Source organism: Chiloscyllium plagiosum, unplaced genomic scaffold (genome assembly GCF_037043375.1).
Source record: "Chiloscyllium plagiosum isolate Xiang-an unplaced genomic scaffold, Cpla_swu_hap1 HiC_scaffold_23, whole genome shotgun sequence".
In the NCBI taxonomy this organism is placed as follows: Eukaryota; Metazoa; Chordata; class Chondrichthyes; order Orectolobiformes; family Hemiscylliidae; genus Chiloscyllium; species Chiloscyllium plagiosum.
Window position 1 is genome coordinate 12,406,413 of NW_028270161.1, and position 14,904 is coordinate 12,421,316.

General features: G+C 37.9%; 1 protein-coding gene across 1 annotated transcript in view; it reads right to left on the reverse strand.

Annotated features, from left to right (window-relative positions):
* Nucleotides 1-3,206: 3,206 nt before the first annotated feature.
* The window catches only part of LOC148145810 (USP6 N-terminal-like protein), a 79,599-nt gene continuing 67,901 nt past the window's right edge, over nucleotides 3,207-14,904 (reverse strand). The window contains exon 6 of the mRNA XM_087999282.1: nucleotides 3,207-6,753. Within this exon, the coding sequence (XP_087855408.1) occupies nucleotides 5,243-6,753 (1,511 nt within the window). The 3' untranslated portion in view covers nucleotides 3,207-5,242. The remainder of the gene's footprint in view (nucleotides 6,754-14,904) is intronic.

The window sequence follows — 14,904 nt, forward strand, 5'->3', positions numbered from 1 at the left end:
ATTCGCATTCAATGCCAGTTAGAACTTTGGTACGCAGTCGCGAAAGTAGCAAGCACCTGCCAAGTTCTCCCAACCTGCACTTGATGCAAGAGATGTTAATTTCACATCTTGGACCATAGAAGCTTGTGTGATCCTAAGGATGGTTGGGTTGTTTTATCTTTAATGTTAGAGATGCAGTTAGACAGACATTCACTCAAGTCTGATGGTAGGAGAGAAAGAATAAGGAGAGAGAATGAGGAGAGAGACAGAATAAGGAAGAGAGAGAGAGAGAATACCTTGGTGTAAGGGCTTCAGTTTGAGAATACCAGACCAAAAGCATGTGGTTAGATCCCTGAACAGGCTACCTCAAGCTGAGAAAGTCTAAATTGCTGTGCGAATAATCAAGGAAAGCCATCAAACTCTCAAAACCAGGAACTGGGGGGGGGGGGGGGGGGACAAATCTACAGATGTGAAAATAAAGGGAATGCAGACTGGTGTTTGAATATTGTACAATGATGGTGTGTAATTATATTGATAAGAAATATTTTACTGGTGTTGTACATAAACAGTTTGGTTTAGTCTATGTTTTCTTAATATCCAGTAGTAACACAGCTTCGATCATAACAGTTGAGTCCCTGATATCAGGATCGAAGATGTCACAGAGTGTCTGTAGGACATTCTTCTAGACAGGATATTAAACAAAGATTGTTATTCATATTTATACAAATGATATGAACACAACAAAGGATCTAATCCTGCAGTAAGAAATTATGGAGCTAAGTAGAAAATTTGCAAGGAGGATCTCAAAAGTTGCTTTCTCCAATTGCTCCCAGTACCGTGCACTACAGAAATGGAAGGTTAAAGCAGATGACTCTGTGGCTAGAAAGATGGTGCAGAAAAAGAGGTTTAAATTCCTACAGTATTGGGACTGACTCCATGGGAGTTGGTACCTGTATAACTTAGAAGGGCTAGACTTGAACTGAATTCACTTGATCTGAGTTCCTTGTGGCAAGTTTTGCTGGTGATTGTGGAAGCTATAAATTAATTCTCCAGGAGTGTGGAAACCTGCAGAGTATTAAAGAGTGATATCAGGGTGCACAAAATACTGGCAGAACCAGATAGCTTGAAAATAGGGAACACTAATAATTGGAATGAGAGAGAAATTAAACTTTATAAATCAAGGTTACACTTCATTTATGTAAATGCAGAGAATATAGTAAATAAGGTTAACAAACATCCTCCCTAGAACTTTATATGTCCTAATCAGAGCACCTCTCATCTTTGTGAACTCAGATCGAATACAGGCTCAGTCAAAACAATCTCTTCCCAAAGTCCAGCCATGCTGCTATCAGCCGAATGAACCTTGTCTATGGCAAGTAATAACCTTTCTTAGCAGGGAGACAGAATCTCCCTGCAAAACTCCAAGTGTTTACACCAAAGCTCTATATAACTGCATCAAAACATCTCTTCTTCTGAACTCAAAATCCTTTTGCAATGAAGGCCATTCCCATTTCCCCTCCAAACTGCTTACAGCGTCTGCCTGTCTACTTTCACCAATTGGTGTACAAGGACGCCCAGATCCCTTCATACATTTGCACTTCTTAATATATCACCATTTAAATAATACGCTGTTTTTCACACCAAAGTGCATAACTGAACATAATAGTGTGAATATAAAATTTGCTGAGTGATAGGAAACATAGTAATTGCAAATGCATATCTTTCAGATTGGGGGAAGGCTTATAGTGGAGTTCCCCAGGAGCCTATAATGGTACACTTACATTTCCTGATTTGTATTAATTATCCAGATCTTGGACTGCAGGTGACAATTTCCCAATTTACATATGATACAAAACTTGCAATCATTGTAAACTATGAAGACAGTGTACAACTTCAAAAGGACATTATCAAGTTGGAGTAGTGGTCGGATCAGTGAATAGAAGACCTCAGTTTATATGTGCTTTCAAGTCTTCAAACATGATAGAAAATGGAGAGAGTGTCAAAGCATACAGTATCCTAGGCTTTATTAATAGTACCACCACAGACTACTAGAGCAAGGAAGTTACGCTAAACTTGTGTAAGATCCTAGTTAAATACTGAGGCTGAAGTATTTTGCACAATTCTTGGTGCTACACTTTGGAAGGATGGCAACACATTGAAAAGAGTGCTGAAGAGGTTTACAAGGCAGTTCCATGCCTGAAAAACTTCAGTTATGAAAATAGGCTGGTGAAGTTGGAACTGTTTTCCTTGCAGAGAACAAGGCTAAGAGGAGATTTGATTGAGGTTTTTAAACTCATTAAAAAAATAGACAGAGAGAAAGTGGTTACACATTTGAAGTGATTTAAAGAAGAAACTTTCTCTGTATAGTGAGTAGTTTGAATCTGGAATTGTTGAAACTTTATTGCTGGAACAGCACAGCAGGTCAGGCAGCATCCAGGGAACAGGAGATTCGACGTTTCGGGCACAGGCCCTTCTTCAGGAAGGGCCTGTGCCCATTCCTGAAGAAGGGCCTGTGCCCGAAACGTCGAATCTCCTGTTCCCTGGATGCTGCCTGACCTGCTGTGCTGTTCCAGCAATAAAGTTTCAACTTTGATCTCCAGCATCTGCAGACCTCACTTTCTCCTGAATCTGGAATGCACTCCTGGAAACATTTTGACACAAGGTTCAATCAAGGGATTCAAATGTATATTATTGTTTAAAATATCATCTAATAACCATCAGTGCTTTAGGAAGAAGGTAGGAGAATTTAGAATTTGGGGGAGGCCAGTGTCAAATGATCATCTTCTGCACTGTAAAAATTCTATGAGTCGCCAAACTTAACTCCATCTACTTTAGTTGTGCCCACCCAATTAGGTCAAGTTCCTTTACAACTTTCAGCACCGAGTCACATCTTACAGTGTCATTTGCAATCTTACAAATCAGGCTCCTTCATCAAAATCATTCGTATGTAATAGAGGCCCCAATCCAGATCCTTGAGTACTCCAATTACATCCTGTTCAATATGGAATTAACTCTTTATCCTCCATCTTTGTCTCGTATTTACCAACCAATTACCAACCTTTGTCAGAAGGTTATTTCCAGTTCCACTTGTTCTCAACTTTATTAACATAATCATTAACACACAACCTGATCAAATGCTTTTTGGAAATTCATACACACAACAATCAAAGATGTTTTCACTATCATGGAGATGATCGCTCCAAAAAATAACGAGTTTAGACAATCAATTTCAAAAACTTCAATTAACTTTATATATAAAAGTAGTTAAGACCTGACTGATTCATGACTTGCAGCTATAAAATTATAGCCCCCATAGCAATCTGAAACACAATGCTAAAACATGTGGCCAAAGATTTATATTGTTAATCAAAGCATGTCCAGGTACCTTGAAAAAAACCCATCTTTTCATGAAAAATAAATAAATAATACTACCATAGATATCAAATAAAGAAATGATCCAATAATAGCAAAACACCAGAATCAAACTTATTTGAATTATTTTTTGTAACGTTAAAAAAGTACAGTCACAAAATAGAATACACAGCTATAAAACGGCTGCAGATTATTTAAGAAAATAGTGTGAATATATAAATTCTACAGTATTTACCTCGACTGATACATATATTTCAGAAAGCAGGTTTCAGTTGCTCCATCTCATTTAAAGTATACTATACAGCCAGTGTCCATATTAAGGATTCATGATTAAGACTTAAAGGATTATTACAAATAATTACATACTTCAACAGTAATGAACTCCATCTGCAATTGTTTCATCAAGTGAAAAGTTGAGCAGGAAATGAACAATATCAATTTATTTATTCAGATCAGAATGTCTAAATGATATACTGATAATTTAATTTCCACATTTGATTTGTGTATATATACACATAAACACATACTCATACATATATACACAAAGTAGTGCTGTTTACATATATAAAGTCAGTCCATTGATAATCATGTTTGGATTAGTATTCAGTTAATTTAAATGTTTCTTTCAGTGTTTCCCTACTCTGCTGAAATATTTTATACCCCAAACCATTCTACCTGCAAATACAGGAACAGTCTGCAACATATGTTCTCTGCTCCTTTCCATTTAAAACCATTTTAAAAGAAGTCAATATATCATTAGCTATCTGGAGATACATTGTGCATAATCAGAAAATGACAAAAAACCTGCAGACCTAAATCCTAATTAAACTGGTCCTAAAACCCAGTGCAAGCCAGCTCAAAATTTCCAACTAAAAGAACAGAATGTGTTAATCATAATCATTTGGTTTTAACTAGAAAGAGAGTCTCTGCTATTTAATATTTTAGAAACTCTGGGGTGAGGACGAATAATTCATGCCAACGCATTAGTTGCAAGTGGTTGTACTTTAAATTCAAAGGGTAAATTAATTTATTATTTTACAAGAAAATTTATTTTGTACAAATTATCTGTCATGATTCACCTGGTCACAATTAAAAGTGATGCGAAATCTTGCACTAACAATGTAGAACATTCTGCGGTTTAATGTTGTAATTAGCATGTTTTCTTTTACTGAGCTGAGGTACCATGGCACTGGTCTCCATGCACTTTTCAACATTGCTGTGCAAGCATAGCTAGAAAATACATTATTACAATTGTTGCTGACAGATCTAACTGTCTGGGTAGGCTTAAGGGAAATGTAGTCCAGGTATTTTTTAAAATATAAATTACTGTATATGAGATCACAAAAGTCACATGGGAAAATTCTCAGCATACTCTTGGATTTTAGATTGAAGAACTGCACAAATAAACCTATTTTAAAACAAATGCAGATCATGATTATATGATTAACAAATTTCAGGATCAACCTGGGTAGTGAAAAGATAGCGATGAATTACAAGTCAATTCCTCAAAAATCTTACAAATGTGGAACTTTGTAGAACACCACTTAAAACGTAGACTTCAATCTACTGTAGGAATGGGTTCAAATCTCAATAGCTGCTGGCACTATTGAAAACAGCCAGTATTTCTTCAAGCAATTTTAAATGAAAAAAACTGATCCTCAATTTTGGGTTGCTTGTTTTATCAAACTTTGTAAGTTCTAGTAGCTACATGTCCTGGGGAAATACCAGTGTGTGCTTAGTTAGGAAACATTTAAAATTAGAAACCTCACCCAAAGTTTTAGACTCTGCTAGAAACTTTTCTACTGTATCACTTCTTGCAGATATATTTAAATGTCAGAGATGATCTACTTTAACACTGTTCACATGACTTGTAAAAAGGATAGCCAGTGTCTTAAAGCAATACTGATTCTGGGATGGCTCTTCTATCCATCTGACGCTTTCCATAATGTTGGGGACCAAACTGGGTTGTATTCGGATATTTTATTTGTGCATGTGAATCAGGGTATGGTGAAGTTCTATTATATATATTGCTACCAGCTACAGGCACACCTTGGTAGTTAAACTCTGGAACAGGACTCTGCTGTGCATTTCGAAAACTGGGTGATCTTTGCATATTTTGTCTGTGCCTAATGTCAGTTTCTGGATTCCAGTGTTGTTCATATTGCTCTTGCCTTCTTTTGTAATGCTGTTGGTATTCTGGAGAATGCTGCTGTGTACTTTCATATGGAACTGGATGACTCACAAAGCTGGTTGTAGTCACTGAATCATATTGTTCACTGTGGTCTAAAGGCTGTGAGGGAGCTCTGAATGTCTGTGAAGAATTAGAAAATTGGTGGCTAATAGTGAAGGAGTTCATTCTACCCTCTTGGTAGTCTGGCAAATGTGCAGGCTTCGTACCATACTGCCTATTGTCATAATTTGTTTGAGAACCTGGCATATTGTAACTGTATGGTGGCAACACAGCTACGTCTTTAGCTCTGGTAGGTGAGTACTGTGGGAGGCTACCGTGGTACCCAGGAGGGCTACTGTAGGATGGTGGCATAGAAGGTTGCCGCTTTACTAAAGATCTTTGGTTGGAACTTATGGATCCTGAATGAGTCCTTGGAAGTCTAGCTTGAGAGTTAGCACTGATATTGCTTGTATTGTTTGGTAGTGGCACTGCTAATAGTCTTGAGGGACTATTATTTTTTAACATTGCTTCTCGAGAGATAGATTGATTTCGCACTACCTCAGGCTCTCCCTTTTCCATCATCGCCTCGGCATGATTTTCATATTCATGATCTACTCCAGGAACATTGTCATATTCTGAAGCATTTGAGTCTCTCTTTGTTTCATCAACCTCTATAATAATGGCCTTCCTTCTAGACATCAGTGACTCATCTGCAATAGATGGAGAACTTTGGGTATTATAGCTTCCAGTTCTGCCTTTGCCATTCGTAGAATATTCTGAAGTTGCTTCTGATATTTTTAAGCCTGAAGGTTTGTTCCACTTAGGGGCAAAATCCTTCTTGACAGTTGGGTTAGCATTTGTGTTCTGGTTAGCAGTAGCATTGTTAAGTTGTTTAGGGTTATCATGTGACAATGCATGCTGTGGTGGGAATCCATGTTGTTTTTTTACATCAAGATCTGGCAGAACTTTCACTTTGCCTCCCTGATTTTCCATGAGGTCAATCTTTTGTGATTTAACATTTGGTTTTTCCAAAGAGCTCTTTCCATGCCTGTTATCAGGTTGTTTCTCCTGCAATTTCTCTTGTGATGCCTTTTTGTCCTTTCTCCTTGATGCTGGAGGCCCTGCTTTAGCTGTGTTGTTTTGTCCATTGATCATGTGATTGAGAACAGCTGGTTCTTGATGCTCCACTGGTACCTGGCCAAGTGATTTCTGTGGAAATTCTTCAGGTTTACCTGAAAATGAATATTGAAGAACATATTTAGAAAAAATAAAGATATTCTATTTTCAAACTCACATTTTACTTTGATAGGATTGATGGTTTGTTTGCATGCAGATGTTAACAGATTACAAATATCTAAATCAACTAACAGGAAAAGCACACACAAGATTAAACCTTTACAATAGTGAATGTTCACACTGAAATTAAACTTATTCTTTCCTCCTCCCTCCATCAGAACACAAAATTCTCAAATACTTTAAACATTAAGTTGCATCTCTACATCTTTTATAATCAGGAATGTTTCAATCATGTCCTTAATTTTATACCTACTTTATCAAAGTTAATACACAACATGCTGTTATAAACGGTTGAAAACAAAGTTTCAGAGTCTTTCAACTGTCAACTGTACAACTATATTGAATTGCATTGCAAAACATGCTCTTTAAAATAATGGGGATAGTTTTCTTTGGCTTTAGGTAAGTTTGCATTGTTTGCATCAGGCTTATCAAAGGCAATTGACAACAAGCTTGCACGAGTAGCATTATTTGATCAAATGAACTGCTGTAAATTAGGAAGTACAGTAAATCTGAGATTTTGTTCATTCTAATTCATGGAGGGATATCATTAGATTAGATTACTTACAGTGTGGAAACAGGCCCTTCGGCCCAACAAGTCCACACCACCCTGCCGAAGCGCAACCCACCCATACCCCTACATTTACCCCTTACCCAACACTACGGGCAATTTAGCATGGCCAATTCACCTGACCTGCACATCTTTGGACTGTGGGAGGAAACCGGAGCACCCGGAAGAAACCCACGCAGACACAGGGAGAACGTGCAAACTCCACACAGTCAGTCGCCTGAGGCGGGAAATGAACCCGGGTCTCTGGCTCTGTGAGGCAGCAGTGCTAACCACTGTGCCACCGTGCCGCCCACAAGTTCTTTCAAGTTCAATCTAGCTTGATTAATATCAGGCTGCACCACATATTTAAAAACCACGTGACATAAGTCTTTACACTTGTGTTGGTTTAGTTAATTCTTAACAATCAAATTGCTATAGTTGACCTCCATGTCTGGACAAGTCAAACAACAACAAAAAATCAAATAAGCTGGGAATCCATCCTTGAGAGTTATTTATTGGTCCCTTGTGCAAAATACAGAAATAAACAAAAATACCATTGAACTAAAAACCTTTAATTAAAAACCTTTAAGAACTTACTGACAAAAGGCGGTTTCTAAAAGAGGGTAGCAAAACTGTAAGTAGTACAGTTTTGATGGTAATAGTTCCTTATTTTAAGGTACTGACTATTTTGGCATCAAATTGCATTCATCAGATAAAATGCATCTCCAGAAAGTAAGTCCAAGGGAGCAGAGAAGTTTAATTCTAACAGACAATACAAATGTTTCAGTAAGTTGATAATACATTCAATTCTGCTTCATTGGTTTCACAGGTCAGCGCAACATCAAGGGCCAGAGGGTCTGTACTATGTTTTATTCTGCAACGTTCTATGTTTTATTCTGTTGCAAAGGTTTGTATACAGAATCTTATTGAAATTAAAGTCCAAAACCAAGGCTGATAACATATTGAGGAAGTACTGCATTGCCAAAGAAGCAAGGTATTAATGATTTTCCATCTGCCTGGTCAGGGGGCTAGATGATCAGGCATGATCCATGGCTTTACTTAAGGAAGTGCTCACAGTTCTCTGGGATTCCAATAAATGCTCATCATTGACAGGATACACAATTCATGGATCTCAACGCTTGTTTGTGGAATGAGATGGAGCAGAAAGGCTGCTGTGCTTGCTTAAATAAATATCACTCAGTTCAAAGTAACTTGGTTTGCGGAGCACTTTTTGAATACTTCAATATAACTTGTATATTTACAAATATTAAACAAATTATCTGCATTATTGTAGTTCTTTACATCAATTCTGTAACAAAATGTTACAGGAGAATGCTATGAAGAACAACCAATTTTCTTACTACACCTATGGCTTTGCCTGACACAAGGTAATATTCGATCAGATAAGCTGGAAGCACATACTAACATTTTATAAAGTGTTAAACTTAGTGGAGTTTGGTAACATAGCGCGTCAATTAACTGGATAACTGCCTCATCTCAGCCAGACTACGCACAGTAAAAACAAAGAGGTAGTGAAAAGAAAAATTAATCCATCTTTGGTCCTTTCAACATCTTTTTGATGATAAATTTAAAGTGATGATTATGGATGAACTCCAATTAGATCATTTTAAGGAAATTGGAAAAATTGGTTTGAAGTTTGCAGTTGTAATGATAGCCTGTTGGCTTTCAATATAATTGTGAACCAGAAACCAGTTTCTGGCATCAGCATATATAGCTGAACACAAATCCAGAAATCACAGAATCCCTACAGAGTGAAGAGAGACCATTTGGCCAACTGAGTGAACATCAACCTTTTGAAGAGCATCCCACCTAGACTCAGCTCCCCATAATATCCCTGTAACCCTGTATTTTACCATGGTTGACCCACCCATCCAGCACATCCCTGAGCACCATAGGGCAATTTAGCATGGCCGATTCACCTAATCTGCAGTTCTTTGGACTGTGGGAGGAAACTGAAGCAAACCCACGGAGATAACGGAAGAACATGCAAACTCCACACAGGCAGTCGGCTGAGGCTGGAATTGAACCTGGGTCCCTGACAGAGGCTGTAGTGCTAACCACTATGCCGCCCTAACAAGGAAATCTATATCTGACTTTGTAAGCAAATATAAACAAAAACCCACTACCATTGGACCAGTGATTAACTACTCCTTCACAGATTGCACTGAAGTCATCCCAGATGACGACCTTTAGATATCATTTGAGATGACATTAACTTCCTCTTATACGTCGCAAGTTTGCTGTGAATGTTTACACTGAAAAAGTTATCCTTGGTTGAATAATGTCATAGTCATAGAGATTTACAGCACCGAAAAAGGCCCTTCACTGAGACCACCTTGGTCAAAAACAACCACCTGACAATTCTAATCTCATCTTTTAGCAGTTGGCCCATAGCCTTGTATGCCTTGGTATCACAAGTGTATATCTAAATACTTATGAACAGTGAGGCTTACTGTCAGTGAATTCTAGATTGCTTCAACCTTCACATTGCCTCCAAACCTCTGTCTCCTTACCTTAAATTATGCTCACCTCATCTCTCTCAGCACCAAGGTGAAAAGTTTATTCCTGTCTACACTTCTCATAATTTTATTTGTATAAATCTTGATTCCCCCCGTCTCCTCTCTTCCAATGGAAACAACTCCAGCATATCCAATAAAAACCAAAAGAACTGCAGATGATGTAAATCAAAGTATATCCAATTTCATAATTAAAAGTCTAGCCCAGACAATATCCTGATAAATCGCCCCTGCACCCTCTCCAGTGCAATCACATCCTTCTTAAAAGGTGGATTCCAGAACTATACCCAATATTCTAGTTGTGGCTTAACCAACACTTTTTAAAAATACAATTTCAGCATAACTTCCTTCCTCTTAAACTGTATACTTTGGCTAATAAAGACAATTATCCCATGTGCTTTCTAAACAACTTTTATTTATCTGTCCTGCTAACCTTCAGGTCGATTGAATGTGCAGATCAAGCGTGTCTCTGATCCTAAGTGCTTCTAGGGTGCTACTGTTTATATGTTCTGTTGCCCATACATATCTAAGGGCTTAAGATGTAAAAAATCATAATTACTGTTAACCAATCTCTATCCCAATACAAACATTTTATATTTGTGAAATGCAAAATCTCAGCATGATAAATATTCACAAGTTTTAATAGAAATTTTTTCAAAGGATCTTTCAGCTTCTATTTTATTCCCAAAAGTGTATCTTCAACTTTATTTCATTCTATAAAATTCTTTGGAAGTGAATGATAGCGAATGTACTTTCCTTCATGGCTTACTGTTTTGAGGATTTGAGTATCACTTTAAAAAGATTCCATTACGTTGTATCTTTTCATCTTACACTCATCAATACAAATAACAATTAAGAAGACATCCAACAGATTTATATGCAAGACAGAAGAGTGCTCTTTAGTTGGTAAGTGGACTGTGGTAGAGGCATTGACATAGAGAATGCACCCACTAATGATGATTAATGATTAACTGCCAGACTTTGTTTAAATTTTAAAATCAGTTAAGTTGACTCTGATTGGTGAGGATATTGCCCTGAGAAATGAACGAGTGAAGATTGACATCTATTTTATTGAGTTGAAGCAAATACAGTCTGTTTATATGCTTTTTTTCTAGATGCATTGAATAAGGCTCAATGTTTTGAGATAGATATATATCTATCTATATGAATGTAGGTTTGCTCGCTGAGCTGGAAGGTTCATTTTCAGATGTTTCATCACCATACTAGGTAACATCTAAAGTGAGCCTCTGGATGAAGCACTGGTGATATAGCCCGCATTCTATTTAAGTGCTTGGGTTGGTGATGTCATTTCCTAGCGTGATGTCATTTCCTGCTCTTGTTCTCAAAGGGTGGTAAATGAGAACCAGGTCAATGTGTTTGTTGTACAGTTCTTGTTGGAATGCCATGCTTCTGGGAATTCTAGGACCCAGACAGATACCTAGCGACTATGGCAAAGACTGAAATGACATCACAGGTTCTAAAAAGAGACAGTGCAAGATAGCAGACGATGATATATCCCTCCCAGATCGTCTCAATGCCTTCTATGCTCGCTTTGAGCAGAATTTCGGCAGACAGGTAACACCTATTCCGACAAATCCTGACAAACCTATCCCAACAATCACTGCATCAGTGGTCAGATCAGCTTTCGTGTGAATCCAAGGAAAGTGATGGGACCAGATGGAGTACCAGGCCATGCATTCACGGCATGCGCAGGTCAACCAGCAGAGGTCTTCTTGGACATCTTCAACCTCTACCTGCAGCAAGGCACTGTCCCTGCCTGTTTCAAGAGGGCCAATGTCATCCCTGTGCCTAAGAAGGCTCATGCAGCATATCTCAATGACTAGTGCCCAGTGGCCCTAACATCGGTGGTCATGAAGTGCTTTGAAAGGCTGGTCATGGCATTAATCAACTCCAGTCTCCCCACTACTCTTGACCCACTCCAATTTGCCTATCGGACCAACAGATCCACATCAGATGCCATGTCACTTGCCCTTCACTCCTCCCTAAGAACACCAAGAACAGCTACATAAGAATCCTACTCATTGGCTACAGTTCAGCCTTCAACACTATTATCCCGTTGAGACAGATTACTAAACTTAGTGATCTCGGACTAAGCCCCACTCTCTGCAACTGGATCTGCAGTTTCCTGACCCACAGGCCACAATCAGTGAAGACTGGGGGCAATATTTCATCCTTACTAACACTCAACACTGGACCCCCCCAGGGGTGCATATTCAGCCCTCTACTTTACTCACTGTATATCCACGCCTGCTTCATCAAATACCAGATTAATGCCATTTACAAGTTTGCTGATGACACCACCATAGTTGGTCAAATCTCAGATGGCAAAACTGACTACAGACAGGAGGTGGAAGACCTGCAAAAAATGGTGCACCGAAAACAATGCCGGCAAAGCCAAAGAACCTATTTTTGACTTTCGACAGGATTTTACTCATGCACCCCTACACATTAACAGCACAGAGGTGGAACAAGTGGAGTGTCAAGCTCCTGGGAGTGGTCATCCACAAGCTCTCTTGGACTCTTCACATGGATGCACTGGTTACAAAGGCCCAATAATGTCTCCTCTTCCTCAGGCAGCTGACAAAATTTGATATGACGGTGAATACCCTTGCCAACTTTTATAGGTGAGCCATCGAGAGCATTCTGTCTGGATGTATCACTCCCTGGTATGAGACGGTTACAGATAATGGTGAACTCGGCCCGGACAATCACAAAGGCCAACCTCCCATCTATAGAATCCATCTACCAGGCCCATTGTCAAGGAGAGGCCGCCAGCATTCTCAAAGATTCAAAACAAAGCTTTTCACTGTGCCTCGGTACATGTGACAATAAATTCAATTCAAATGCTTTGGCTGCTCAGCTGTAGTATTTCCTTAAGCCTCTTGGAATTTGCTAAATTCCTGTCCATCTTTACGATTTTTCTAAAATTAACCTATCAAATATGCCTCGTATAACTTGCGCTAGGATCCAACTTCATTTTATGAAGGTTTTATAGCTCTTTTCTAATCATAAAAGGACAAATATGAATTGTTTTAAGAACATTTGCAACACTGGATATCATTCCAGTTGGATAACAACAAATCCTCTTCAACAAGGAAAGCATATTTTGTTTCATCATTAATAGTTAAACCCATTTTTGAATGCATTTCTTGAAACGTCTTAATAAGTGGTCTATGAGGCAGCAGTCATAAATTATGACCTATGCAATACATTTGACCTCTATCAAATTCAAAAGCATTAACCTGAAATGTTTTTTAATACTAATAATGTTGTGTTTCACATTTTATTTATAGCCATCTGACTTGTGATAGTGTTACATAAAATTCATAAATATGCACCTTCAAACAGAGGCCTGAGGCAGTGGGAACTAGCTTCCCATGGCAATGGTGGTCACAAACAGGCTACAAGGCTGTGAGAATAGGGAGCCTGGACGGGGGCGAGGTTGAGCCTTTGTGAGGAGTACTAGCCCAACACTGCCATGTGTTTATGGACTAGGGTTTTGAACTGTTAACTGTGTTTCTATGTTTTTCTACTTTTTATTGAGGAGGATGGCAATGTTTAACTTTTTAAACTTTGTTTTATTTTTTTGCTTTGTACCAAGGCTCTGTACCTAAGATAAACTAGGAGAAAGTGATGCTGCCTGGCCTGCTGTGTTTTTCCAGCATGACATTTTTCAAGTCTGTACCTAAGATACTTTGTACCTAAAATGATGCTGTTAAGTGGCAATTTATAAACATTTCACTGTACTCGTGTTAGTACACGTGACAATAAACCTAATTCAATTCAATTAAAAAAACTGATAGTGACACACAGTCATAGCAGCACCCAAGGCCAACAGCCAGATATTCAAACAAAGCCAAATCTGTCATCACTGCTTTGATTAGTGACATTTTGAACAAAGGTACAATTGTTGAACAAATTATGTTAATTTTTTTGAGCAATCCTGAACATGACAGAGAAACATTCAAAGATATGTAATGAAGAGCTACGAGAGAAGCTAGTGACAGTAATGCATTAATTGTTGCAGCCAGAGAATATTTTCATATGCAAATACAGTATGAGATTGCAGTATCCAAAGAAAAAAAAACCATGTTCACTTTAATACGGCCATGCATGATTTTACATAACCTTTTCCCACATTAATGAAATTTTGAATCAAAATCTATGAATAAATGAATCAGATTTGGATCATGAGCAGTATAATGGATCACAACTACTTGGTATGATTAAGGACAAGGACTGAATTGATACAGAGCATAATCGGCCTTGTCTGCAAATACAAGTAAGCATGGAATAAGACGACTTTCAGTTAACAAGCCTCGACTCTGAAAACGTTAATACTTAAAAATTATCTGTATACTTGATACAAGATCAAATTTCTGTCCAAAATAACTTTCTCCGCCAATTTTCAGTGCTCGGTACAAAGGGAATTTCTGGGATAACCATGATACTGAATATCAAAGTTAACACAAATAGCCTCACCAAATTTAGGCTTATATTCCAGCAAGTATTAAGAAAAAAAAATTAAAAGAAAATTAGAGAAAGAAATAACCTATGTTGCTGACTTTGATTACAATTTCAATTTTTTAAAATTGAGTTTACTCTATATAATGGCAGGAATTTACTTGGAACAAATTGAACACTTTATGATCCAATATGATATGGTCTTTATAAAAGACAATTAATTTCTAACCTGACGACATTAAATCGTTTATTTTGAAGGGCTGGAATATCTGTGAAGCAACGTTTTAACTCCCAATTGTTGCAAGGGGCAACCTAAAGTGTGATTTGGCCCTTTTCACAATACTCCAGAAATTCACCAGAAACATTCTCAATTAGAAACACTAGAGAACTCCACTACGGTAAAATTCTGGTTTGGAATATTTGGCATTAAAATAGAAACGAACAGTTTCAATGATAATAAACCTCTGCGACAAACATCATCTGCATATTTCCAAAATTTCAAGGAGGACATGAATTTC